Source organism: Apis florea, unplaced genomic scaffold (genome assembly GCF_048593485.1).
Source record: "Apis florea isolate Af1SG1 unplaced genomic scaffold, ASM4859348v1 contig_3158_pilon, whole genome shotgun sequence".
Lineage (NCBI taxonomy): Eukaryota > Metazoa > Arthropoda > Insecta > Hymenoptera > Apidae > Apis > Apis florea.
In genome coordinates, this window is record NW_028256713.1 from 6,468,540 (window position 1) to 6,496,036 (window position 27,497).

Here is a 27,497-nt window from a genome sequence, read left to right on the forward strand (position 1 = left end):
AAATCATATTGATGCCAGTTTCATTCATACATTTATAGACAACAATGAAAAGTGTGATAAATGAAATTATGATTAATCAACTAACTTTATGATTCATTACTTTTACATTTTAACATAAAAAATCTTAAAATAAATCTTATCTCAACATAAAAACATATATTTTATTTAATAAATTTTAATATCATAAAGATAAATAAAAATACAAAATTAATTATAAATCATATGTATTTTTTTAATATGAAATAATTAAGATTACTTAAATTTGTAATACATAATAATTGTATATTTATATAGGTTTTATTTTAAAATGAAGTCCAATAAGAGAAAATACTAAGCATTTCAAATCTTGTACAAGATAATAGAAACATCTTAATCCTTCTGGATCCCGTGATTGGTTTACATCTAATAATGAACCAGTTTTTGAAGTAGTAAATGATATATGTTCATCACCAATTACTATTTCTAGTTCTTGACGTCCAACACGGTCTGGTTGTGGCCATAAAGAATCATCTTCTTGCATTATTTCAGAATCCTGAATAATTCTCTTCAATTCTTCCATCACACATTGATGAACATATGCTTCTTTTCGAATCATTGTATCATTTTTGTAATTTGAATTATTTGCGTATCGCAATTTACCATCAGGTCTAAATTCAAATTCGAGAAATTCATGACCGAATTTTCCTTTATGACCCACATAATAGCGTATATAAAAATCTGTTGACATTATGACAACAATTTATTGATATTTTACCTAAAATGATAGTTCCAATTTATATTTTAATATATTAAAAACGACATAAATTATAGAGGTTATTTTATGTACCTTAATATTTTTTTCCTTTTGTGCAATAGATTGATATTATTGTTTGTTCTATAAAGATGTAAGCACAATTCTTTAATAATTTTAATAAGTTTTTAACAGTGTTGTATTGTTACACATGGCAATGTAAAACAAATATTTTCAAACAATGGAAATATATCGTACATTAAACTGTAAGTGTGAGTGTTATAGCATTATGGTTGCCAAGCCACAAAACAAACAAGATATAGAATAGATTTACTATTTTTATGGGATTTTGTATCGTAAATTTTATCTTCTAAATTATCTATCATATTATCATTTTTTTAGCATATTTTTAAGTTTTGAATATTTTGAATTGGCCATAAATATATTTTATTATTTAATAATTCTTACAAAAAAAATCTAAAGATTCATTCGATAATCGAAGAAATTAAATCAAAATAATATTGGTCCTCATGTTTCAATTCAATAAATGAATTATATAAAAAAATAACAACATTTAATTTTATTTTTAATATTTTTAAACATATAACTTCTTCAATTATCGAATAATTTATATATAAAACTTATATAAAAATACAAAAATATATTATATAAAATATATACAAACATATAAATTTTACAAAGCAATAAAAAAAGAAATCAAATATATAAAAAAAGATAAAAATAGAATAAAAATTATAAAATCAGCGCCTAGAGTAGATGAAATATATAAATAAAAAAAACAAATAGAAAAAATAGATAGAATTGACTATTAACACCATCTTTTGAGTTTTAAAAATATTTCTTTAAAGTAGAATAAGATAAAATAGAAATTGAGAATCAGTAGAATTTTTTAATTTTTTTTAGAAAAATATTTTTAGTACTCAAAAAATGATACTAATAATTAATTCTTATCCTATCTTTTTTCTTCTTTATTAATTGCTTTTCTATTCATGTTTTTATGATATTCTAAAGATGATATTAATTTCATAATTTAATTAATTTTTCAATAGATAAGTATTTTTAGAATTAAAATTGTTGAAAAAATAATTCGAAATTCTAAAAAATGACAGCTGTAATAAATTAATTATTATCTTTATTATCTTTATGTTAATATATTAACAGGAACTTTGTCATTTTTTCATCAATTTATTTAATTCTATTGTTCTATACTTATCTTTTATATATTTATTTATGTTATATTTTTAAGAAATGCACAAAAAATGTAATATACACATATATATATTTATACGATATATAAAAATACAAAAATATAGTTTAAAAATTATAAATAACTACATTTAAAATATATATGCAACATAGAGATACAAATTTATATATAAAAAATATATATAATACATAATATAAATATAATACAAGTTATATTACGTATTACATGATATGTAATGTAAAATATATTGAATGATAGATCTATTCTAAGGATTATTAAGGCGATTCATATGTAATTGCGACATTATATAAAATGATTTAGTTTCCACATTCATTACTGTTTAAAATTTTAAATTTATGAGCCTTATAATTATTTTATCAATTATAATAATGTTTATGTTAAATTTTATAAATTTAGGATTTTTTAATTTTTAAAAATTTGGTAAAAAAATTTAAGAAAACTTATGTTCTATAAAAAATATCGATTATATATAATAAAATATTAATAAATCATCAGTTTTATGTAAAAAATATTAAAATAAATTATTTTTAATTTTATATTTTAAAAATGCGATGTTAAAAATTAATATTTTTACAAAATTTTGTATAATGTAAAGCATCTTAAGCTCGAAATTTAAATAAACTTCATCACACTTGTCGCGAATCTACCTTTGTAACAGAACATCGTCCAGTAGTGATCCAGTGACACCTGAATTAAGTTATTTGCCACGCAATTGTCTCATTTTGTCTCGAATTAATAATTTTGATTGTATCAAAAATCATAATAACCAAGAAATCGGATTATTCTTCGTATATTTTTTGCAATGGAAACTATCAACAAGAAATGTAACACTAGTGACATGTGCAAATATTAAATAAATCGAATAAATGAGTAAAATGTTTATGATATCAACTTTAATGTATGTACCAGGGTAATAAACTAAAGGATGAAATTATTTTGCTCGACGAGTTCACATAATTTAAACTCGTCATAGCAAAAACTCGGTTAAACATTGTTTATTGATAATGAACAAAACTCATATGGATAAAAGACTGAATCAGTTGCCAACTTGGCTGTGGACTAATTCCACTACTTTACCACCAATCTATAAAATGGTATGGGAAGCAGTACGGGAAGATAATGTCAGAACAAATGGAATACAAACCGAACTATTGGTTGATACTAACAAAGTCTTTCCTTTATTGCTCACTAGTCAGCTCCCCACAGAAGTTCTTGGACATATATGGAATTTGGCAAATCAAAAATATGCTGGACAGCTCACAGAGCAAGAATTATATATTGTTCTTGCTCTTGTTGCTGCAGCACAAGCTTCTTACACATTTAATAATCTAGATATATTACATTTACTTCCATTTCCACCTACTCCATATTTAAATATAGAATGTTTAATGAATCTGCAGCCTATAACACAAATGAATTCTGCAGCTAAATTTCAAAATGATCAAGATAATACTGAAATTGGATTTATTGCCTCAGATGAAAAATATTCTTTAGAAGCTAAAGGAAAAATGAAATTACAACAAGCAATCATATCTTCAGATTTAAATGTGCAAATGGCAAACAATGTACCTGGAAAAATTTCATGTTTTGATAATAAATCTTATGTTTCTTCTACTACAGTATGGGATACCAATAATATATTAAGGGATACAAAACAAACTTCTCGTCTTCAATTAGATTCTAAACCAACAACAGATTTGTGTGATGACTTCTCTGAGTTTCAAAGTGCTCCAATCTCTAATATTCCTAACATTTCCATTTGGGATACTAAACAAGGCTCAGCTATTGGAAGTAGACTTGCAAATCATAATTTAGGTGTTAAGAAACCAATGGAAAAGTCAAAAAAAAATAATATAAATGCTAAATCTGCTCATGGCACTACTACTATTCAAACACGTATTACATCAGTACCATTAACTACAATATCTCAAAGCAAAGATCAGTCAACATTAGATTGTTTATCAGATTTATTTCCTAAGTGTACAATAAAAAATCAATCTAAAACAGTAATTCTTAAGGATACAGTGATAAGAAATAATGATCCGCCCAAGGACCATAGTGAAAATATAAAAGATTATAGAAATACAGAAATTGAACATTTAACTAATGATAAAGATGTTTTGAATAAGTTAGAATGGATTGATAAGGTAATTTTATTGTGTAAATTATATTAATTGTACTAAAAGTTTAAAGTTTATATAAATTTATCATAGTTTAATTATAAATATATAATTAGGCTCAATCAGCAACATTGGAACCCACTCAGCAGGATCTTATGAATCTCCAACTTGTTGAAGATAAATATAGTGCCTTGCGTGCATTGATTCAAGAAACAAGTATATCAATTGAATCAGATTCAAACGCAAGTTATAATAATCAATCAACTGATGAATTTGGAGAATTTGTATCTGCAGAACAACCTATTAATACTCCTGCCATAAATGCTTTAGATACTGACAATTTTGTTGATATTTTTACTGATTTTGAGTTTAAATCTACTAACAATAATAATGCAAATGCAGCAGATTTCAATTTTATGCCAGATATTTCTGAATCATTTGACAATCTTAAGCTTGAGGATAACATAGAAGAGCGCTCCTTAGAGATGGGTAATTAATGTTACATAATTATTTATTCTGTTGTTTTTTACATTATAAATAGTATAATATAATATCTATATTTTATTTTAAGGAAAAGCTCTTCAGAAGGAAGATGCCATATCAATTAATAGTATAGAATTTATGAATGGTGCATCGAATGCATTAACTCGATCAGGATCTGTGCCTAGTTTAGATCTTAAGTCTTTCTTACCTTCAAATACAGAAGATGAACAAATAATGGATACTACACATCAGGTTAATTTTCTTATATTTTTAATATAATATATCTAAAAAAATAATATAAAAAATGATTTAATTTATATAACTTTATAGTCAGAATATTGGGAATGGAAGCAATATATGGAAAGCTGTGTGTTATTGTTACAAATAGCTGCAAATATATTTACAAATATTAATTCAGAACTTATATTGCATGAAGTTTTAAATTCAGCACAAGGATATAATTTTCTTTGCAGTAAGTAATATTGTAAAAATTTACTAAATAAAATGAAATTTCAAAGAATTTATTAACTTTTTTTTAATATTTTAAAATGAATGCTACTATTGAATACTTTTTTTTTAAATCAGATTTAGCTGAAGTCGCAGCTGTTTGTAGACGAGTTAATTTTTCATATAAAGAAATGGATATTAATATAATAGGTTTTGATGAGCTTTTAATGGACATTGATCGAATTTGGGCAGAAATGGAACCATTTTATGCAAATATACCAGTAAGATATTCTTATATTTGTTAATTTTTATTAATTTAAAGTTTTAAATTTGTACATTATGTTTTTATAATAAATTTCAGATCGTTACGGAATTGCCCGCTTGGCCTTTACATCAAGGAGAAGCCATTTGTTGCTCACTTTGTTTAACGGTTATTACCAGCGGCAGAGTAGTATATAACGAGAATAATTATCACGTTACTTGTGCAAATCTATGGCTTAATTGTGTAAATAGTAATTTGCCCGTGATGCGGCATCCCGTCTATTCTCATTTGAACACATGTCCAGGTAATCATATTTGATATTAATCTGTATTAGAGAAAAAAGACAAAAACTTGCGTTCGTAAATTTTTTAATGTACACATATTAATTTACTATATGAAGATTGATAGAAAATCAAAGTGAAATAACTTTGTATTTTATTAATAATTAAAAAATCAAACATTAACATTTTTTAAAAATTATCTAACATAAACGCGATTTTAAAAAATCTGGAAAATTTATGATAAGAAAAAATGAATTGTATATATTCTTTAAAAATCGAACATTTTCAAAATCATATTAACTAGTCCTTTCAAAAATCTGTACAGATATCGAAAAATTTAGAAGAAATATTAATATATTATAATCTTTGGAATTAGAAAGAAAATAAAAGAATTGCGAACAAATTTTAAACATAGTCAAAAAGATTGGAAGAATTTCAATAGAATTCTGAAAATCTGAACAAAAGTTCATATCAATCAAATCGAATATAATATTTTCGTGAAGATCTTATAAAATTCTTAGTGCAAATTACGAGATAAGTAATTAGATTATTCTATTAAATAATATTAAAAAAAAAAAAATATAGTAGTGATCTTACAATTTTCGAAATTATCGTTGACTTGTATCGCGCGGTCTATACACTATTCCTCTGCTTTTCATCTCTCTTATAACACCTGCTGGCAATCGACCTGATACCGATATTGCATATACACCTTTACAGAATCGATCTGAAAAAAAAAAAACAAAATTGAATCTCAATTCTAATAGCAAATATTTATAATTTTGAACAAGAAACTATCCATTTTGTTCATTTTGTTTTAAGTTAAATTAAGCAAAAAATTATAAAACATAAAAATAACATGTAAAAAAAATTATTGCAAAATATACATGAAATTAAAATATGAAAAATTAAAATTAAAATCTTATGTACGCACATAAGCATGTTCCTTAATAATTATATATATTACATCATATATTAATGAAAATTCTGTATAAATGTATAATATTTAATATTAAGAATCTCAGATACAAGGAAATTTATTAAATTGCAATATATATATATATATATTGCAATTTAATATTTAATTGTTTTATATTAGTTGCATCTTTTGTATTGAAATATTGGCTTAAAATCTTGTACAAAGTGCTGCCTTTCAATAGATTATATATAATATAAAAACATGATTTAGATTATTGTTATTTGCACTGCCAAATCAGATTATTGGAACATAAAAAAGAAAAATTAATATATTAAAAATTTGATGAAACATTAATGAAATAAAAAAATGTCAAAATAATACCATAAAAAATACCAGTTTAGAATATGATTTACTATAAAATAATGTAACTTATAATTTTGTAAAAGTGTACAAAAATAAAATAATAATATTTCTTTTGCTTAATCTTAACTTATTAAGTATAAATATAGATTTATTACTTACTTATTCTTTGCCATTTGCATACCCAACTATCCTCAGGACTCATTGCTGCAATCATTCTAAAAAATAATATTAATTTTATTAAAATTTTAAAATAAAAAAATGTATTTATTATATATATTAAAATATATAAATTTTATTATTTAATAAGAATACATAAAAATTTTTATTATTTAAATGACTTACCCATCAAAATTAGAACTGGTACAATCAAAAACATTATCTTTGTTATTTTTCATACGTAAAAATTCATCACAATTATCGCAACCATCAAATTCAAATTGATCAAATGTCTATAATAAAATGAAACTTTTTAATGATTTAATTTTACACAAAAATTATGATAAAAAATATAAAAATATATACCTTAACCAAAGAACATACTAAACAAGCTCTTAATCCACGTAACTCTTTCGGAACTGTTTCCATCGACATATTTAATGTTTTATGTTATTTATTTAATTTTATAATTTAAAATAATTTTTGTTTAATCTTTCGATAAAAAATATTTTTATCAAACAATTAATAATATATTATAGATGACATAACATTCTACGAATAGAGTTGTGTATAAAATTTTCTTAAAATTTTACATATATCTTCTCTGAGATACGAACATCAACTAAATAAGAAAAATGAGAAATGAGAATATAAAGGTTTAGACCAGGCATGGAGGAAGAAAGCATTAGCACTGGTAAAAGAATGTATATCTTGATAATACAACACGATAAATAACGCCATCTACCTGATAATATTATATACATATTATATAAAATGGCGAGAAGAAAATTCTCTGGCAATTTATTTTATTTCAAATTTCAATTTTTCATTTATGATAAAATAAATAAATAAATTAAAATTTTTACAACTATATATTATGTTGATTAATTTTTTCAAAAATTTTTTTTTAATTTTATTTACAATATTTTAGAGTGTTCATAAATACATCTAATATTTGTATTTTAATAAAAATCTGATATTTAATTAAATTTTAATAATATTTTAAAAAATAATTTCCCTGTTTCTTTGAGAATCAGGGAATGAAAATAATTTTGTATTTATATATTTATATTAATTATCATAAAAACTATCCGTTAATTTTAAAATATTATTGCGTTATAAAAATAACATTTTTAAGACAGTAAGTAATGACCCAAAGCGGGAAAATAGTACACTATATATTGAGATTTATTGTACAGTTATAAACGCAGGATGAAGGTTATTTTTTATTTGAACTATATCTATTTTAAAAATTATAATTTGAAAATATAAGTATTAAGCTATCATTTTAATATTTTGTTCATACGTTCAGCGTTTCAATAATAACCTGAATTATTTTATTGACTCGCGTTTTTAACGGCTATTATCATGAAACCTGGCACAAAGGTTTCTGCCGCCAAAACTGTTACTCCTGAGGTTAGTATAATAAAAATATATAATAAAGAGATAAAGTATAATATAATAATAAAGATTTTTATCCAATAATTTTTATAAAAGATGAAATTATTGCATTTGATTATACTGAAATTTTATTATTTTGGAGTAATATAAATATTTTAATTTATAAAACTATTATTTTATTTTGTTAAATTTTTTATTTCTCTACGAATTTTGAATGTTAATTAACTGTCATTTTAAATTTATCAATAAGCTTAAAATTGTATGTAATTTAATATATAAATATATTATGATTTTTTTTATTTTTTATAATGCATAGATTATTATCTTTTTTTATTAATTATTCAATTATTTTTAATGAACATATAATATATGATTCAAGCAACACAATGCATGTGCTTTATCATACATCATATATTTTTATCTTTATTGAAGCAGGATAAGGTCAGAAAGTCTTTGCACGTTTTGCAGCCAGCAGCAACTGATAAAGAAAATTTAGTTGGTGGTGGAAGGAGAATGCTTAGATCTGCTCTTCCAGCAAAGGAAACAATAAAAAAGTAAATAAATTCTATAATTTTTTTACATTCCATATTTAAATGTAACTATATCAAATTAAATTTCATTTAGTGAAGTGAAAGAAAAACCAAAAATTGATGAAAAGCCAAAACGTAAGAAAATAGTTTTAAAAGATAAAGCTGTACAAACTGCAAGAGGAGGAAAAATAAAAATTGAAGTTGAAGATTTAACATCTGAAGGTATATTTTTGTTAAAAAGAAAAGTTAAAAACAAAAAAAAAAATTATTTTATATAATTGTTAATTTTGATAATTTTCCATATTTACATTAGCTGGTCCTAGTGAAAATTATTGGGAAGTATTAGCTGAAAGACGACGGATAGCGCTTGAAGATGCTTTAGAAGATAACAGAGAATTGGTTGAACGCATTGAAACGTTAGAAGAAGAAAATCGCATTTATAAAGAAATGTTAGATGAATCTAGAGCATTGGTTGAAGTTTTACAGGTATAATCATAAGCAATCTTTTATCTATAACATTTAGAATATTTTTGTATAACTAAATACAATTTATTTTGTAGGAAATGATTGGAGAAGATAGAAATGATATAAATAATTCTCTAGAAGATACCATTTAATTTAATATTATGCTATCAAATACTAATTAGTGCCTTAACATCTTGTTTCTTCAAACACTAAATGTTTTTTAATTTGAGGCCAAATATGATGGATAATAAATAGATTTATTAATAACAAATATTAACAGATTGCATAATCTGAATTAAAATAAAGCTTTTATAAGCTAGAAATGCAAGATTTTTTTTATATAGTTTTATTTCTTTTTAATTGTTCATGGTTATTTGTATGTATGTACTGAATTAATTAAGACTATGACTGCAAATATAGTTGTATTTACTCAGAATACTAATATAATATAAATATATTTTTGATTATAATTAATAAACTGGTTTTTTAATATTCTTTGAAATTATTTTTTTTGTACCTTCTAATTGAAATTTCATAATCTGTATTACTTCATTGTTACAAGAATAATAATATTAATCGAACTGTTAGTATCACGTATTTATTTCACAAATCTTTGGCGTAAAAGACTTTAAATTTCATTAAAAACATCAACATTATAATATAAATTTCATTTTGAATAACTGATGATTTGTTCACGCATCAGATATAATATTATACATATATTCAAGAAAGCCATTTTATTTGCATCACATCTTTTAATGAAAATAATTAAAAATTATCATCAGAAGGCTATCATAAAAATCGTGCATAAAAATGTTATTAAATGTAAAATATACAAAAGTATATTTTTTATTTAATATTTCTTCACTGTTCTTTTGCTAGAATTTTACTCCAAATTTATTTCCTCATTCGAAGAATAAGATTTTTTGATATCTATTCAAAAGAATAGCAGGTCCACTCCACGAATCGTAAAGCGGTTGAAAATCGAATGTGCATTGGGAAACGCTATTGAAAAGCGTTAAAATCAATTCTTAATCTTCATCTTTAAAGCGGCGATAAATGGACTGCACATAGGTAAAGACACACTTCCAATCTGGTCGACGCATCATCACCATATCTTCAACATCAAGTAGTGGTGCGATCCCGGCGAGTTCACTATGAAAAAATTCTCAATTATTCAATTTTAAAAATAAAAATTTTATTAAATAATTATAAATTAGAAGGATTTTAAAAAAAATTTTAGAGATTTTTTGAGAAATAAAACATTTAAGCTTAAATTGTATTATAACATTCATAGTTAATTATTCAGAACAATTATTTATCTAATAGTAATTCTTTCTTTTTCTTTCATATGTTTTTCCTAATTATTTTAATTAGGGATTTATCATATTTTTTTTATTATATATATTCTATATTATAGATTTATAAAAAAAATGCTTTGAAAAGAAAAATGAAGAAATATATATATTATAAGAAAATATTTATTATATAAGCTTACTCGGCTTTTTTAAACGCCAACTCAAAATTCATTCTGCGATTCTCCGGCCGTAGCGAGTAAAAGTCGAAAGCGTCTGGTCTGAAGTGATGAAGCAGAGCGCAAAACGCCAATCCGTTGTTCCAGCTCGTCGAGAAATTATCTAATTGTACATTCTGCAATAAAAAATATAATCATACCATAATTGACGCGCAATTTTATGCTAGCAATGCATAATTATCTTTCATTCTTTTCTTTCAGAAACTTTCTGTAAATAACATATATGCAAGTGTATGAACGCGAGAAGCTCCATTTGCAAAGCGGATTTACCTCGTATTCTTTGGTTTTGGAACGGCACCACGCCAGTAGCCGCTCTTTTATTTGTGCCGCGTTGTCCCGCACTGCTGGTTCGGTAAATTTGAATCGAAACTCTGTTGCCGGTGACTTTACAGGACTAAATATAGAAGGAAAATCTGTCAGTTTCAAAAAGATAAAAAGTGCTTATGAATATAAACTTTATTATTAGAATTATTAATAAATATAATGTTTATGATATTTATACATACATATTAATAATAGCGATTATAGAAAAATAGTCGGAGACAAATAACCGTTATTTTTTCGAATGATTTAAAATAGAAATTAAATTTAAGGAATAATCTTATTTAAGGATTTAAGAAAATCTTTATGATGAGGATGAATATCTAGTCATAAACAAAATTATTGGTGAGTCTTTTTAATTATCAATTGTTAAAAGTACGTTGTGAATGAAATAAAATGAAATAAAACTTGAAAATGGCCTCTAACAAATGGTCATTATATTACCTGAATGAATAGTGTAGTTCTTAGAAGGAAATAGAAAAAGAGGATACCGTTTTGTTAAGAAGATTATAGAGGATACTAAACAGCAAGAGGTATTTTCTTTAAACTTTTAGAAAAGAATATTTATTTTACAATTTAGAAAAAGAAAAGATCCTTTTTCTAACATAACTCTAACATTATAACAAATATTGTATATTATAATCTAATAGTACAATGGTTAATTTAAACGATATAATTATTATAATTTAATTTAAACTTTAAATTCTAATAATTTTAATATTTTTAAGTACTTTAATACTATTATAAGTATCATTAGTTATTTTAATAGTAATGCTTTTCTTGTTATTTAAAAAATGTATAGTATTATTATTTGAAATAGTACTATTAAAATAGTTTCTTTTAGTATCCCATAGAAAAAACTTTTTCATTGTCTAATAATATCGATTCTTTCACCAATAGTAAAAGCGAAAATACCTATTGTATAAATAAACAACATTTATAAATGCTATTCAATTACCTAGGTGACGAAGCGGCGCTATTTTGTCTGTCGAGTTCACGAAACTTGGCAAACGGTGATAGCGGCTTCTTGCGAGCTGAAAAACGAATAAAATTATTTAAATTAAGAAAGCATTACCATCGTCGCAAAACTTCATTGAAACTCATTTTATCAATGTTAATTGTCTATATCTAATTAAAAATTTGTCAATAAAAATCTTTGCGTATGTGAGAATTATTAGAAGGATTTGGCAAAGTTCAACAAAAAATTCAAAAATTAAGAAAAAATTTTCGTTTCTCAACCTCGTCGCCATTTCTCGATCAGAGGTCTCCTTTTTTTCTTTTAAATATAATCAATAAATAACAATATATTGTTATAATACATCATTATTTAAAAAATTGTTTTTCGTTTCTGATTTTGTGATTCGAGTCGCAACGAGGCGATGACGAAATCGCTCCAATAGCAAGAAATACGTGGAGCTAGATTTAAAACTAAAAGATTCCTAATCTAAAGTGTGTGCTTTCTGTGTTCATGTGAGAAACGTTAGCAATAAAATTTTTAGATAAAGTGCAATAGTTCAATTCGTGCGTTTTACATACGCGTTCACATAAATATTTATATTCATATATGTGTATGCATATGTATTAAACACACGAAAGTAATGGTTCATATAAGTATAATGGTATTTTCTCGATGAAACGCAAAACTATAAAAATTAAATTATCAAAAATGATTCTTCTGATGAATTAATTCTTAATTCTGATGAATCAATTTTGCGAATAAAACTTGGAAACTTGGCTGGCGCATCTCCTGATTTTCTTTCTTCTTCTGTGTTTAGTTAATCTCCAAATAAATGCACGTGTAAGTACAAGGCGCGCTATTTTTATATCGATAGAGGACGAATTGCTTTTACGTCAATCGAAAAGCCATTCGCTATTTATCACAAGTTCCTGATAAAAAATACAATAAGAGAGTTTTTTTCCTGAAAATTTTATTTTAAATATTTTTATTTGATAACTTTTAATTGTTAATATTGTTAATATTGTTAATATTTTATTATTGTATGATTTTTAAATAAATTTTTAATTTTTTTTTGTTTCATATTTTATGTTTATCATTAATAAAATTGTAATCTTTGTAAGTAATTTATTTTTGTAATTTTATTTTTGTAAAATTAATTTTTATAGTTTGATTAGTAAATGAGCTGAAAAATAAGCTGAGTGAATTGTTAATAAAATGAATTTCAATCACATGACTAATATTATATATGTACATGTATATCCACCTTCATTTTTTGTATTGCTAACATAGCAATCAATATATTATCAATACATATTATATCATTCATTTTTGCCAAGTATCCAAGCATTGAATATATATAAATAATTATGCTAATAAAGATTATCAAGCTTTCGTTTTTTTTAATTCATGAAGTTAAGTTTGATCCTTTTGAATAAATTTTAATGCATTTTATTTATTATATTATAATTAGATTCGTTAGTTTCAAACAATTTCAGATTGTGTGTGTTGTTGCCTGTTTGGTGAGAGGACGTTATCTAAATTTCTGAAATTGAATTTTTATAATATTAATACTAATTATTTTAAGTGTATAAATTAAATAAATTATATATAATATTTACATATAAATTAAATGTAATATATTAAATAAATTTAAAAGAAAATAAATTTTTTGTTAAAAAACTTTAAGATGTATCATGTCAACTATTTTTTCTAAATAAATAAGATTAAAAAAAATATTTTGTAAAAAAAAGATATAATAAAAAAGCTTCATAGAAAAATTTATTAAAAAAAAACTCAAAAAAAAATTTAATCAAAATTTTTATCTATTATTCTTTAATGATTCATGCATTAATTTATTAATCATTAATGAATTAATTTATTACAACGATTAAAATAATAATTTAATGATACTGATTGATTATTAACTCAACGAAGAAAATAAATAGAGAAAACAAAAATTCTTCAAAATAAAACTGGATTAGAATACTCAGACAGCGTCCTCCACTGTATTTTACAGTACCTAAATGTATAATGTATAGTACTAATATATGCTACTCTTCAAACTTCGTGCACATTTCGGCTGGTGCAAGCTACACGCTACTGCGCGTCAAAAAAGGATCAACAAAGAAGGGCTGTGACTCACTGCTTTATTCGGGCTTTGGCACGACCTTCTAGCGACTCTGAATGTCCGTCCACAAAACGTGTTCGCGCATAGAGCGCAACTCGAGGCTTATTAAAAAAAGAATAAAAAAAGAGAAGAAAAGAAAAAAGAAATATAAAACAAACAAGAATGAAAAGCATACGCAGGGTGTTTCTTCGGCATGAAACAAGAAGCTTTCTCCGTGAGAGAACGCTTGATACACGAGCAATAATCAGTTTAGTATTCAGTTTTATCTCCTCAACGAACGACTTTCGAATATTAGCTGATCCTCTCTGTCGAAATCCACGCAGATCCACTGTTTTGAGCTCCTTTTCTATTTCATTGTGTAATTACTCTGACTTTTTTATTCTTTTTATTTCTATTTATTAAGATTTACTTTTTTTTGTTTTCACTTCACTTTTTTTTTGATACTTTCAAAGTTTCATTGTCTTTTCTATATCACAACGTTGTTAATTAATTGATCTCTACTAAATTAATGTAATAATATCATTTTTATAGATGTCTTTTTCTGTTTGTTAATTTTTAAGACACTCCATAGCGTCACAAGTAAATCGAACTAATTGCTTATATCGATGAAATGTTTCGATTAAACACGATACTAGAGACCTCTTCTGGAATTGAAGGACAATTACAATTATCGACAACAAGAATCCTTGGGATACAACAGTTCTTCTAGCTAGGCCAAAAAATAATAAATCTCACCGTAGAAAAATCCTATATGGTAACTTGTATTTCTCGAATACAAGCCATGTTATATAAACGAAGAATACAATGATTCAAATCAGTCAATAATTACTGATTATCAGTCCTCGTGGCTTCTTCGAACAAATCATCGAACACTTTGTCAACATCTGCAGTATTCACATTCAATAATGGCACTTGTTGAGGCGTTGGTATTAAAACATGTAATTTTTCTTCGGACAAACCAGGCATAGTACGACTACGAGATAATTCAAGCATTCCTTTAGATGCAAATCTAGGAGATCTTCTATGTTTCATAGTATCCTTTGTTTCAACAATGTCACTTGGCTGATCGAAATATTGTCTAATCTTATCCTCCATTTTCTTTACACTATCTGCCATAGAGGACGCTTCAAATTGTTTAGACCTCAATTTTTGAGAAGATGGTGATCTTGGCTTTGGTGGTTTCGGAAACGAAGATGAAGATGCTGGTGTATTTACACGAGAAGTTCGAGGATAACGATTAGAAATAGCCAACTGATGCCAGGATTCTGATTTTGATAATACTATGGATCTAGAAGGTTTCGTTGCACAAGATACTAAATATTCGTCACTAGAATCATTTGGAGCCATTCCATTTGGAATAGGCGAACGTTCTTTATGAATTGATTTTGTTTGAAAGTTCGGCGTCTGTTCATAGGCTTCCCTGAGAGCACCCACTCTATTCGCAATCACTGGACTTGGTGAATGTACTCGAGATGTCTCTGATTTCTTCTGAGGAACAGGTGTTAGATATTTGATGAATCGATTTGGTTTTTGAGAATCTGAGGATCGATCAAAGTTTACAGATTGATTGAAAGTCTGTTCTTGATGAATGGTATGTATGGATTTATTAAAATTTGATTGTTGAAGAGGAATACTCTTTTGAGATACGTTTATAGGTTGGTCATGATTTTTTTGTTGATGAATTGTCGCAAAATTCATCGATTGATTGGAAAACTTTTGCTGGTAACCCTGAATTAAGTTAGGAGATTGACTTTTCTGATTAATAGGGATCGGATGTTGTCCAAAATTAGAAATTTGATGCTGATCATTTAGAGAAGTAATTTCATTTTGCAGACGACGAACTAAACTCTGTTGCAATAAATTATGTCGACGAATTTCATCTTCTGAGGTAATAGTCTCGTTAGTTGGTGGTCTGGATCTGGTCCATGACCATTGTGAAGGTGATGGAGATGAAGATGCTCTAGAATCCATTGCTATTTCCTCCGATCGAGGTTCAGGACTATCTACCGATGATGCTACCGTTCCAATAGCACATGTATACCTTGTAATCACTCCAATTTCCGGACTGATATCCTGATTCTGAATATTTTGATCATTTGGAAAATTAGAACTTTCTACAGGCCAGTCTGATGTTTTCTGATGATTTTCGCATTCTTCTCGTGCGTTTAATATTTCATCTGATTGATTGTAATCAGACAAATTAGACAAAATAGGAGAAATAAGAGAAGAAGAATAATCTTGATTATCCGTATTTTCAGTCTGATAATTCTTCACCGGATTTTCAGTTGATTTCTGATAACTCTGATTTCCCAAAAAAGGCACAATCTCCTTAAAATCTTGTTCATTAACAACATGATGTACATCAGGGATCATTACAGGACCATTGAACTCAGAATCACTGGATACAGTGTGGTAATTTTGGTTATGATCCAAAACGAATCTTTGACGATCTTCAGATGTTTGATCAGAATCAGACTGTTCATAACACAAAGGTGTCCACTGTTTTCCACTATCTATATCATTTACTGATATTACTGGTTTATTCAATTCGCTGGAAGTTTGCACAGCAACATTGCTACAAATTAAATTTTGACTTTTTGAAATTTTAGGCGCTACTCTGAACGATCTCTCTTCATCTTGATGATCTTCGTCGATTCCAGTTTGAACAGCCACAGATGAACTGCCTCTTAGAATAGCATCAGCAAAACTATCTTCATTATATTCATGTTCTTTTCCACTTTTTATGATTTCAAGCTTTTCCTTGGATAATCGATGTTCCATCGAAGGATATTGATAGGTTTGAACACGTTTATCTGGTACTACTTTAAAGGAAATCTTACCGTCTACTATTCCAGGAAGTTTATCCCGTTGGATCAATTTTTGTTGATGTTGTTCTTCCAGTTTTTTTGATTCCACGGAAGAAGTTTTGCCAACGAATGGAGCGAATTGCTTGCAAAATGATCGATAATCCAATTTACCGTTTTCTGTGACCGTACCATTGGATTTGTTCTCGTTCTTTTCATGTTCGATCCATGGAGGTCGAGAGAAAGTAGATTTTTCCGAATAGTTTCTAGAGGGTTTTGAAAATGACTGTATGGTTTCCCGATCGAACATCATTCTAGCCTTTTCCTTCAATGTGCTTGTCGGCATTGGAACATTTTTCGGCCAGTGGTACGACAATGGAACATTTGACGGAGATTCTGATTTTTCTATTTTACGAAAAGGAGAAGATGGTGCGTGTCTAAAACCCGTAGTTGCATCCATCTTCGTCATTCGAGGACCATAATTTGGATTAGTATTAGAATAAATTTGTGTTTGAGGTGAATTCGGGAACATTTTATTTGCACGAAATTTTAAAGATGATTTAATTTCCCTTTCATCTGTTGCAGATGGTTTATCGAAGGCAGTCTTGATATTAGAGAATCTACTGTTCCAATTTTCATTAGTCAACGATGACATATCCATAGTTTGCCCAATGGTTTTAAATGGAACTACTGAGGCAACTGATGGTACTTCGTTGTTCTTATTAATTAGGGCCAAAAATTTTCTATCATTTTCCGTTTTAGGTTGAAATGTGGGCACGATAACATTGACCGAGTTGAAAGTTGTCTTATCTCCAACGTTAATTGGTTTCCTCAAAGAAACGCAACCTGCAGTCTCGTGACCAAGACTTTCCGCTTGAAGCTTTAAGTAACTAGGAATATCAATAGTATTTGCACGTTTGATCTTTGACTTCTTTGCACTGAACTTGTTAGCACCACCGTATTTTCCACCCCCTGAAGCCGATAATTCAGCACGTTGTTTGAGCACAGACGCTAATTTACTTACGCGACTTCTTTCCTCACTTTCCTCAACAACATTATTTTCGTTATTTTCTTTTTCTTGATAATTATTAACTCGATATTGAGTCTGATACATATTTAAGTCTCTATTACTCTCACTATCTGCAATATCCACCTGTTGTATTCCTCGAAACACACAATTGTCTCTGATCTCCTTATTTTTATCCTCTAACAACTGACGTTGATTGATCGCGTCCTTTGTGCATTTGTCACGAATCTCTTCTGGTTTCTTGTCTATCATGTTAATCACATTAACTCCATTCTCAGACACATTCTGTTCCTTCTGCTCTTTAGTAACCGGCGTAATTTCCTCCAAAGGTAAGATATTCTTTTCTTCCTCTAACCACTTTCTAGCTTTAGCCAATTCCTCCGTGGAAACACCTATTGTATGTCTGGTTCCTCTTCGTCTTCTGCTCAAGGACGTCGATGGTAACACCGATGGTATTTTCTCTTTAGTTTTTTCCTCAGGCATTTGTAGTCTGGACAATAAACTCGACACCAGTCTTAACAACTGTAATTTACTTGTAGGATCGGAAGCAGCACCGTGTTTAGCCAGTGCAGCCACATCAATCTTCTCCAAGGTCTCGCGAAGACGCGACAGGGCGGTTTGTATGTCCGATAACAACAAATCCTCCAGAAACTTGAGATCCTTTTTTAATTCCGGTTCTTTGCAGTTGCCCAACGCTTGGTCCATCGAATTGCGCATCCGGAAATCCTCCTCAGAATCGACGCCGGAATCCTCGAGCACAGCTGGTGGCTCATCGTCGCGACGACTTCCTAGGGAAAGCTCGAGCGCTGCGCGTAGACGATCTACCAGATGCGGTAATGAATTCCACTCACCGACTGGCGCGTTCCGTCCATCGATGGTGGTACCTGTTGTGGTCGACGTATTCGTGGCCTCTTCTTTTCTAATCGCGTTCTCTTCGAGTCTCGAGATGCCTTTGTCCTTGTCGTCCACGGTTCCCGTGCTCGAACCCGCTGAAAAAGAAACGACACGAAGCAAGGGTTGAACCCAACAGACGAGCTGAAGAACTTGTGAGACAGCACATGAGGTACACACGAGAGGAAGTTTATTTTTCTTGCTTGTCGATTCGTTTTTCTTTTCCTATTTTAATCTTTTTCCTATCTTTTTTTTTTTGTCTTTGTGTTTTCTGTTTTTTTTATCGTTTTTTTGTTTCAATCTCTTTACAGTGAAGTTAAAAGTTGTATGCATGAAGAGTAATCATGTGTTGGTTCGAGACATGGCAAGAGAAGAGAGAAGAAACGTGGAACGCCTGAAACGCGTTTTCGCGAGGAGGAGCCGCTTGGCTTGACCGGCAGTCGCGCTCGCTTTATTTAAAAGCCACGGGATTCTCCGCGAGGATTTATTTTCGGTCGCTCGTTCAACGCCTCGCGACTACCCACCAGAGGAGAGAGGCTTGACGAATCGTGAACGAAGCCGCGAGACAAGAGATCGGTGCCGGATGGGGCCGGCTAATTCAAACTGAATACTATCCAGTATATTTCGTTATTTTACAATTTCAAAATATTTTTTAAAATATTCTCTAGTTTCTCTTGTGATCATTCATATAAGTCGATAATAATAGATAATAGATACTTGTGTATAAGGAGTTAAATTTTTGTTTTTTGATAAGGAGCCAGATGGATCAACCTCTTCTTCTTCGTTATTACACAATGATAGATTTTATACATAACGTTGATGGAATTGGTTTTTAATCCCTTATTGAAATTATCTTCGATTCGTTAAAAATATCTTTTGAAATGTGTATTCGGTGATCATTATGAATTAACATCATTCTAGATTTCAGTAGAGTTTATATTATAATAGTTATTATATTAAATTGTCAGTCATTTTCAACAGTCTCTGTGTCACAATCATTGATAACAATCATAGAGAGAAAAGAAAAATTAAAATGAATGAAATTAATGAAATTAAATCGCAATTTAATCTTAAATAACAATGGACTAAATTAAATAGAAGATATAATGATTCTTCAAATCACTTCGCATTTCAATTCACGCACAATTAACGATGCTGAATGTTGAGCTAAATACATTCGACTCGAAACAGGTGATCCATCTACCCTTGAATTACTATGTGTCACGAACCTGCTTGGGTGCCCTCTTTCTTCTCCGCTTCGTTCGATTTCCTCTCGTTCTCCACGAATATTTCTTTTTCCTTTTTCTCTTGGTATAATTGCTCCTTAGCCTCTTCCGGATATTCTTTTACAATTTCTTTTGAAATATTCTCTTGAGTGTTTAAATAATGTACAGAGTTGGATCTTTTGCTTTCTCCCTCAATGATACTCTGGAAATCATGGTTCTCCACGACAGATTGAATATCTGAAAAGATTCCATAAATATTAAACTGGAAATATCAGAAATGAACATAAAATGACATTCTGTCAGTGTGATTCATTATAAAGTGAAATTTCTTTGTCAATAACACAAAAATAATAATTCCAAAAGAATGTAAATGAAATATTTTAAACACTTTGATAAGTTCAAAATGTTTTAAATTATAGATATAAATAATTAAGCGGAGTCGTCATATTATTAATTTCTTATGAAAATGAATATATTTTATTATTTATTAAAAAGAAAGAATAGAAATTCAAAAATTAAATATTAATAAACACTTTAATCAAATTGAATCATCCATTCATGAGAAATACTAGCAATAGCAAATATTTTTTGAATTATCCTATTAAATATATTAATTAACACTAGAACTATCACTTTTAATATATATCAAAATATTGGAAATCAAATCAGATCATTTAGCCTAATTTAATTGTTTCTCTTTAATTGATTTTCAATAAGAATAAATTATGAAATTTTATTTGTATCATCAATAATCTAGTTCATTTATTAATGAAATTTCTACATCAATAAATTTTACCAAAACTAGTATATTTTCAGTAATTATAAATTTTCATTTTGACAAGTTTGATAATTCTAATATTAATTAACTTCCAAATAATATTACTCAAGTGATGTTTTACAAAATGTAAGCATTTAGATGATAAATGCCAATAATTAATTAACTTTTTTGTTTATTGATTAATTTTTTTTAATATCGATATAAATTATCAATTATATTGTTTAGTAATATTTTTACTTTCTTTATATAATATGTTTGTAACATAGTAGATAATACAGCAATGGTTACATTACAGGAAGATGTACGCATTTTATTCCATTTTAATTTTGTTTTCTTTTTTAATACTTTATTTTAGTAAAGAGATGACGTGCAAAGAGCATCTTTTAATTGTGATAAAGTAAAAAGTAGTCAGAATCAGAATTTAGAAATGAAAGAAAATAAGAGATAGTGTTTCGTTAATTATGTTATATATTTGAAAAAGAAAGGAATCATTTGAACGCCTTTTCAGATTCGTTCAGAAGCCACGATTATCGTACATTTTTCCCTGAGTTCCTGTCGACGTATCGTTCATTATTCTATCACACGATATTCGAATAATCTTAGGGCAGAAATATTCAAAGAATATCGTGACACCAGCTCGTAAAGAAGACCTCACCTTCCGCCTCCGACATTTTGATCTTCCGGATCTTCAACCGGCCGCCTGGAACCGAAATCAAACATTATTCTATAGCAAGCTATCGATATTATAAGATTATATTAAAATATAGAAATAAATAAAAAAAATAATAAACACGAACGAATAATCTTTTTTTATCATTTCTTCGATTTGTTACGAAAAAGATATTATTTTTTATTTTTCATTTCACGTTTATTAATAGCGGAATTTAATTGGTTTAATCGCTTTGAAATTAAGAATAAATAATTTTTTAATTTTTAGTTTCACTAATGATTAAACTATTTTTGTTTAAAAATTTGTTTCTTTGATTTTTCAATATTATTCAATATAATCTCTATTCAACAATATTAATTTATTTTTATATAATCCTCTAATTTATTTGTCACTTCGTTTTTCCATAATTTTTATTTATTTGAAAAATAAATTCCTATTCTGCTACTAGTAATTCATATTGAGAACATCAATCTATTTTTATTCAAACAAGTTTTCTCGTTTCAGTAAGTCAAAAGTCGTTTTTCTAAGTCAAAACGAAAACTCCGTTTATCTTGCAATTTCTATGTATATTATAAAATTAATTTATATATTTTTATCATACATATTTTTTAATGTTATTAATATTTCATTCTCTTCATTTTCAATAAAATTTTCTTTTTTTTTTAATCCTTATATAATAACACAATATAACAATCTTTATCAAAAAAATATCTAATTTTACTAATATCTCAATCTTTACTACTTTTTCAATATTTAGAAATTTTCTTAACTTTTCTTCCTCAACTTTTTTCAATCCCTATTCAACCATAATATTAATCTATCTCTATCCTTCAAAAAAATATAGACATTACCTCGTTCTTCTCGATTTTTTCTCTTTCAAGAAAAAAAGAGAATTTTTCACTTTTTGTTTCAATTCTTATTTAACCACGACATTGAGCCACTTTCAGCCGATGATCATTCTATGCGATTTAACAGTGTTCGGCACGTTTTCAGGATTTCTGATCTTGCGTTTCCGCGAAACAACCAAATATGATCGCGTCTAGATCCAGAATGTTAAATGACCGACTCTAGGTCTAGCCAGTGTATTTCTCGATCACAGAGAAGGTTGGCGGCTGTTTCGGAGGCAAGCCTCGCGCGAAAATAACTGACCTGTTTTCGCGCATACGGAAATTAGGAAGTCTTCGCTGCGATTCTATGCGAGTTACGCGCCATGCTCTCGATACAATATATCGATACTCGGAATCGTGACTCGCAAATTATTCAGATGTCTCGATTTCGATATTTCGATAGTTTTATTTCGATATTTCGAAAGTTTTAATTCGATAATTCGATAGTTTCGTTTCTTGATGCACGGAATAGTCTGATATAATAGCAATAATGTTTAATTTAATATTAGAATTGACAGTGAAACTAAATAAAATTAATTAATTCACAAATTTTTGTTTGAAAATATTAAAAATCCACGAGTGCCTTTGACAAAATAATGTTAATATTCAATTATTTTCAAGATGTAAGTATTCTAACTTTAAGCATTTTTATACAATTATATTAAAATATATATTATAGTTGGTTAATATTTATTAACGTTAATAATAAGCAAAATAAAAAAAAATAAACAAATAAACAAATTTAGGAAATAAATCATTTAGAAAATAATTATTTTTTATCATCGAAATTTTTAGAATTTCTGATGATAGATACTGAAAATATATAATCATCAAATATGATGATTATGAATTATTTTTCTGGAATTCAAATTAACATGTATATTGGAAAATAAATTGAAGTTATAAAACAATTCTGTCATCTAATAAAACATAACATTGAAAATAAGATATAATGTAAGAGAACAAAATTTCAAGAACAATGTGTTTGATTAATGCACAAATACGAAATATAATATTTAAAGTTATGATACATCAGAAATAATCTCTCTTTTATAACTATATATATTCAAAATTATAAATAGAAAAATGAATATATATAATATATGTATAAACTGAAGCAACATATATTATCATAAAATCTTCATTATTACTCACTTGAAATTTGAATTAGAATATTATTAAAAACATATTTAAAGTAAAACTTTTTTAGTACAAAAAATATTATTATATTTTTAATATTATATTTGTACACAAAACTTGTACACATTAATACAAATTATATTCGATTATCTATTGTATACATCATCTTTTAAGTCGTATACATGTAGAATAGAAAAATCGATTGGAATAAAAATGTTTTAGTCTTCGTTTATTCTCGTATCATCGTCAATTGCGAATCTTTTTAGAACTCGAGTTAAACAAACATCCTCCAGTTGCTATACCATAATAAATGTTTCCGCGAGTATTGCGTAATACACGTTTACTCATTCACTTCTTTCGCATAAAAGATCAACGCAAAATCTACAAATCCACATGTGTGTTATATTATAAACGTCTCTCCGGCATTATTCCAATCGTTCGGTAACATTTTGGTCACTCGGCAAAGTTATTCGTGTTAATGCCTTAGAATAGCAAGAAAAGGGTAGGGAAAGAGCGACAAACATTCGTACAACGTGATCATAAAGATTATTTTGAGGAACGAACGAGTTTCTATACTTTCTGCGCTTTTGTGACAAACTATTTATAAACTTCATGAAAGTAAAAATAGTTAGGTATATTATCGTAGACTATAATTGTAAATAATTATGAATAATTGTAGATCATAATAATGAAAGGATAACAAAAAAATTGTTAAGTATTAGGACTTCAAGTGAGATAATTTTGCAACAATTGAATATTTTTGATTAATTTCTCTTATGTGTCAAATCGTTTAAATATTTTTTAAATATTTTTAATGTTGAAAAATATTGATTTTAATATAGTTTCAAATGTTTCTATACTTTTTTTAACTATATATATATATATCTTAAAAAAATCTGTGAGAGATTCAGTAATCTCATTTAATTCTTTAAGTTTCTGGATTTTGAAATTATAAGAGTTAAAGGTAAATAATAATAAAGAATTACAATGAATCAATTTTATTTTTGAAGTTTCAAACTTGTTTCAAGCTTTTAAGAAATATTTATTAAGTGCAATAATGAATCTTTGGATGATACCCAACTTCAGAAATCTAATTTTGTTAATAGCAAGAAATCTACGCATAACGTATGATTTTTGATCGCTCTTAAAATTTTCACATAATTTATTAAATACTTATTTTTTCTGCTTTTAGAAATATACTTCTTAACCAAAAACAATTGTTTTTCAATCAACGAGAAACATACATTTATATTTATATTATAAGTAATAAGATACTTGAGAATTTTTATACAAAATGATATAGTTGATCTCAGATTACAGGAGATATTAGATTAATCAGTAAAAAAATTCAAGATATAATTAATACATATCGTTCATTTGTCACAGTAGTAAATAATACAATTTATTTTCTCAAAATTTGCAATACTTGACTTATTGGTATAAAAATAATTATTTTGATATTTTTTTTTTTACTTGTAAAGTTTTTAACTACATACAAATTTATGATTTATAGCGCATGCAAATTCTTTATCATTTTATTTGATTTTGCAGGTTTACCTTATTCGTTCATAAATATTTCAATACTTATGAAAGGAAGTATATATCCTCTCCTATTTCCAACACATTCCATCACGTATACACATTTATATATTCTTAATACTAGAAGTTAAGAAAAACTGATGTCAATGACATTCAGGCAAGAACGTTATTCAGCAAGAATCCTCTAACGTAGGAAACGAACATCATTTACTCTTCTCGTGTAGTTAGACGATGGTGCTATCGAGGGTGAGAAAGCGGGCGAAAGTTCCGGTCAGTTTGCTTTGCACGCGAGACGACCATGATAGGCAACTGCGTCCTACCATGAGGCTGTATTGCTTTATAAATAGTTCGGAGAAGTTTCACCGTGGTAGACGGCTCTCAATATCACCTCGAGAAAGCACCTTCATCGGCCTTCCTCGAGCTTTAGCAAATTTATTATCCCATTAAAGACCAACCAGTTGAATTAATCTGCTATTTACTATTTCTAAATTCGATTTGCAATCTCTTTTCCTCAATCTATCTATCTTTTTACATTATTGAATTTGAATTCTATTTTTTGACATTTATAAAATAGTTTCATTTTTTTCTTTCATCGTTATTCGTCTTTTATTTAAAAAAATAATCATTAATCATTTTTCTTTACCAAACATAAATGTACAAGTTTATCATATAAATTTAGATTCTTAGAAATACTTCAAAGAAAAAAAAAAAGAAGAAGATCACAAGTATTAATCATTTTAAAAGAAACTTTAAGGATAGCATTCAAAGAAATTTTTAAATTTTAAATTTGAAGTAACAACCTATTAATCATTGAGAAAAATGTATAGAAGCATTAGAAATTATTTTAAATACATGATGTAAAAAGAAAAGTAAAAATACATGAAATCTTATTTGAAAAAGGATATTCCATATCCATTAATCCATTATCTCGATAGAACAACATATTAATTATTAGTATATTCGATTCTACGATTAACATTGCGTTTATGCAACATTTAAGCATAATATTTCACTGCTTGATCCTTAATAGGTTAACCAAAATACGCGTGTGTCTCGCGACCTTCCGTTTCCACTGCCTGTTACAAGCGATCAAATTCGAGGCGATCGGCCACACGGTCTGCTCTTCGTGGACGTCTGCCAAACGGGCGGTTTGTTGCTCGAAAGCTGCCCGATTTTGGCAACGTACGCGTTAACGATGAATCCAAACGCGTTTCAATCGTCAAGAGCACACGACACAAGGGAATCGATTGCGATGCGATGACGAGTCCCTCTTTCTTGGCGGGTCTTCTTCCGCTTTAAAACTCTTGCTCTATTTTAAACCAATTAAATTCTCTGTCGAAATCACGATCTCTTCCATCCCTTTCCTTACTATTTTCTCTACTGTTCATTCTTTATTCCTCGACATGTACGTCTCAAACCATGGACGAGAAGGAAGCTCGGATATTCCGCAGAGATCGATGAAAAATCACAAAAAGCGTTCGATTATTCGGACCCATTGCGAACGAATATGCGATGGTGTCGTTGCGAATTTTTACCGGTGAAAAACTTTTCTTTTTACCGGTTTAACAACTACGTACATTTTTGATATTGCACGTTCATCGAACATACACACGAGAACTGCTCGTGAAAGGTGAAAATCGCAACGACATCGCCATCACTCATCGTCAGCACCGGGTCAATCAGAAGGCAAAAGAGATTATATGGTTTACCTTGAAGGGTCAGAGGAGCAGTGTCGGTGTATTGGGGGCCTACGCGCACGGGAGACTGCGCGAGGAACAGCCTCTCTGCCACCAGACTCTTCGTTCCGGTGGTTATCGTCGTCGTCGGCGGTGCTGGTGGTGGTGGAGGTGCCATAGGTGGTGGTGGCACTGTCGACGGTGGATGATGCTAGCAGCGCTGCCGTTAAAAGCTTACCGTCACCCGGCTCGAATTAGACCTCCTGAAATAGCAGCCGAGTTATTGCCGGCACTATGGACCAGCCTGGACGCATACCTCGCTATCGTGCACGTCGTGATCGCGGTATACGCGGCTACTTCCGGTACCGGACACGGATACGCGCGCGTGTCCACCTCTTGGCACTGTCCTCACGCCTCTGAAACACGGTCGCCTTTGTGGAGTCGATGCTTCACCATCTCGTGTGCGACCGGCACACCTGGCCGCATCAATGAAAAACGGTAGCTCGTATCCG

At 28.2% G+C, this 27,497-nt stretch overlaps 5 protein-coding genes and 2 long non-coding RNA genes across 20 annotated transcripts; 4 read left to right on the forward strand and 3 right to left on the reverse strand.

Annotated features, from left to right (window-relative positions):
- Positions 1–207: 207 nt before the first annotated feature.
- mago (mago, exon junction complex subunit) lies at positions 208–1,444 on the reverse strand. Its single transcript, XM_003698694.4, has 2 exons — positions 827–1,444; positions 208–754 (listed from the first exon to the last, which is right to left on the reverse strand). The coding sequence occupies exon 2, from the start codon at positions 725–727 to the stop codon at positions 287–289; it is 441 nt and encodes a 146-aa protein (XP_003698742.1). The 5' UTR covers positions 728–754; positions 827–1,444; the 3' UTR covers positions 208–286.
- Positions 1,445–2,607: 1,163 nt separating this feature from the next.
- Positions 2,608–6,974, forward strand: LOC100871324 (uncharacterized). The gene is made up of 6 exons (XM_003698692.4): positions 2,608–4,126; positions 4,216–4,588; positions 4,671–4,834; positions 4,913–5,054; positions 5,168–5,310; positions 5,391–6,974. The coding sequence occupies exons 1-6, from the start codon at positions 2,984–2,986 to the stop codon at positions 5,607–5,609; spliced, it is 2,184 nt and encodes a 727-aa protein (XP_003698740.3). The 5' UTR covers positions 2,608–2,983; the 3' UTR covers positions 5,610–6,974.
- spt4 (Transcription elongation factor subunit spt4) lies at positions 5,317–7,703 on the reverse strand. Its single transcript, XM_003698693.4, has 5 exons — positions 7,377–7,703; positions 7,197–7,303; positions 7,014–7,069; positions 6,170–6,299; positions 5,317–5,616 (listed from the first exon to the last, which is right to left on the reverse strand). The coding sequence occupies exons 1-4, from the start codon at positions 7,443–7,445 to the stop codon at positions 6,181–6,183; spliced, it is 351 nt and encodes a 116-aa protein (XP_003698741.1). The 5' UTR covers positions 7,446–7,703; the 3' UTR covers positions 5,317–5,616; positions 6,170–6,180.
- On the forward strand, positions 7,384–9,898 carry geminin (geminin DNA replication inhibitor). 3 transcript variants are annotated; one of them, XM_003698536.4, is made up of 5 exons: positions 7,384–8,426; positions 8,847–8,965; positions 9,036–9,163; positions 9,255–9,427; positions 9,502–9,898. In XM_003698536.4, exons 1-5 carry the CDS (start codon positions 8,379–8,381, stop codon positions 9,556–9,558), a joined length of 525 nt encoding a protein of 174 aa, XP_003698584.1. In that variant the 5' UTR covers positions 7,384–8,378; the 3' UTR covers positions 9,559–9,898. The 3 variants fall into 3 exon arrangements, with proteins under 3 accessions (XP_003698584.1, XP_012349157.1, XP_012349156.1); XM_012493703.3 differs by having other exon boundaries at positions 7,853–8,426; positions 8,880–8,965; XM_012493702.3 differs by having other exon boundaries at positions 8,132–8,426; positions 8,844–8,965.
- Positions 9,537–27,482, reverse strand: LOC100869132 (smoothelin-like protein 1). Of its 12 annotated transcripts, none has more exons than XM_086909709.1 (10): positions 27,302–27,482; positions 27,019–27,248; positions 21,729–21,773; positions 20,299–20,532; positions 15,083–19,167; positions 14,363–14,991; positions 12,220–12,295; positions 11,211–11,353; positions 10,905–11,056; positions 9,537–10,561 (listed from the first exon to the last, which is right to left on the reverse strand). In XM_086909709.1, the coding sequence occupies exons 2-5, from the start codon at positions 27,161–27,163 to the stop codon at positions 15,173–15,175; spliced, it is 4,419 nt and encodes a 1,472-aa protein (XP_086765835.1). In that variant the 5' UTR covers positions 27,164–27,248; positions 27,302–27,482; the 3' UTR covers positions 9,537–10,561; positions 10,905–11,056; positions 11,211–11,353; positions 12,220–12,295; positions 14,363–14,991; positions 15,083–15,172. The 12 variants fall into 12 exon arrangements, with proteins under 12 accessions (XP_086765835.1, XP_031775776.2, XP_086765834.1 ...); XM_031919916.2 differs by having other exon boundaries at positions 9,989–10,561; positions 11,211–11,334; XM_086909708.1 differs by having other exon boundaries at positions 9,989–10,561; positions 11,211–11,334; positions 14,363–19,167.
- Positions 15,506–19,793, forward strand: LOC105736921 (uncharacterized). The gene is made up of 6 exons (XR_004225876.2): positions 15,506–15,642; positions 17,737–17,856; positions 17,914–18,037; positions 18,718–18,798; positions 18,864–19,241; positions 19,381–19,793. It is a non-coding gene; the product is annotated as an uncharacterized LOC105736921 (long non-coding RNA).
- Positions 22,978–24,002, forward strand: LOC147657473 (uncharacterized). Its single transcript, XR_015292485.1, has 2 exons — positions 22,978–23,253; positions 23,426–24,002. It is a non-coding gene; the product is annotated as an uncharacterized LOC147657473 (long non-coding RNA).
- Positions 27,483–27,497: the final 15 nt, after the last annotated feature.

What these genes read in the sequence shown, in the direction of transcription:
- mago (XM_003698694.4), bottom strand. Translation starts at nt 727, where the DNA reads ATGTCAACAGATTTTTATATACGCTATTATGTGGGTCATAAAGGAAAA.
- LOC100871324 (XM_003698692.4), top strand. Translation starts at nt 2,984, where the DNA reads ATGAACAAAACTCATATGGATAAAAGACTGAATCAGTTGCCAACTTGG. An exon ending in TAATGGATACTACACATCAG is followed by an intron (nt 4,835 to 4,912) that starts GTTAATTTTCTT and finishes ATAACTTTATAG; the next exon opens with TCAGAATATTGGGAATGGAA. An exon ending in CATTTTATGCAAATATACCA is followed by an intron (nt 5,311 to 5,390) that starts GTAAGATATTCT and finishes AATAAATTTCAG; the next exon opens with ATCGTTACGGAATTGCCCGC.
- spt4 (XM_003698693.4), bottom strand. Translation starts at nt 7,445, where the DNA reads ATGTCGATGGAAACAGTTCCGAAAGAGTTACGTGGATTAAGAGCTTGT. An exon ending in TAGTATGTTCTTTGGTTAAG is followed by an intron (nt 7,304 to 7,376) that starts GTATATATTTTT and finishes ATTTTATTATAG; the next exon opens with ACATTTGATCAATTTGAATT. An exon ending in ATGCAAATGGCAAAGAATAA is followed by an intron (nt 6,300 to 7,013) that starts GTAAGTAATAAA and finishes TTTTTTTTTCAG; the next exon opens with ATCGATTCTGTAAAGGTGTA.
- geminin (XM_012493702.3), top strand. Translation starts at nt 8,379, where the DNA reads ATGAAACCTGGCACAAAGGTTTCTGCCGCCAAAACTGTTACTCCTGAG. An exon ending in GCAAAGGAAACAATAAAAAA is followed by an intron (nt 8,966 to 9,035) that starts GTAAATAAATTC and finishes AATTTCATTTAG; the next exon opens with TGAAGTGAAAGAAAAACCAA. An exon ending in CATTGGTTGAAGTTTTACAG is followed by an intron (nt 9,428 to 9,501) that starts GTATAATCATAA and finishes TTTATTTTGTAG; the next exon opens with GAAATGATTGGAGAAGATAG.
- LOC100869132 (XM_086909709.1), bottom strand. Translation starts at nt 27,163, where the DNA reads ATGGCACCTCCACCACCACCAGCACCGCCGACGACGACGATAACCACC. An exon ending in CAAAATGTCGGAGGCGGAAG is followed by an intron (nt 20,533 to 21,728) that starts GTGAGGTCTTCT and finishes GAATCTTTTCAG; the next exon opens with ATATTCAATCTGTCGTGGAG. An exon ending in GAAAGAGGGCACCCAAGCAG is followed by an intron (nt 19,168 to 20,298) that starts GTTCGTGACACA and finishes TTTCTTTTTCAG; the next exon opens with CGGGTTCGAGCACGGGAACC.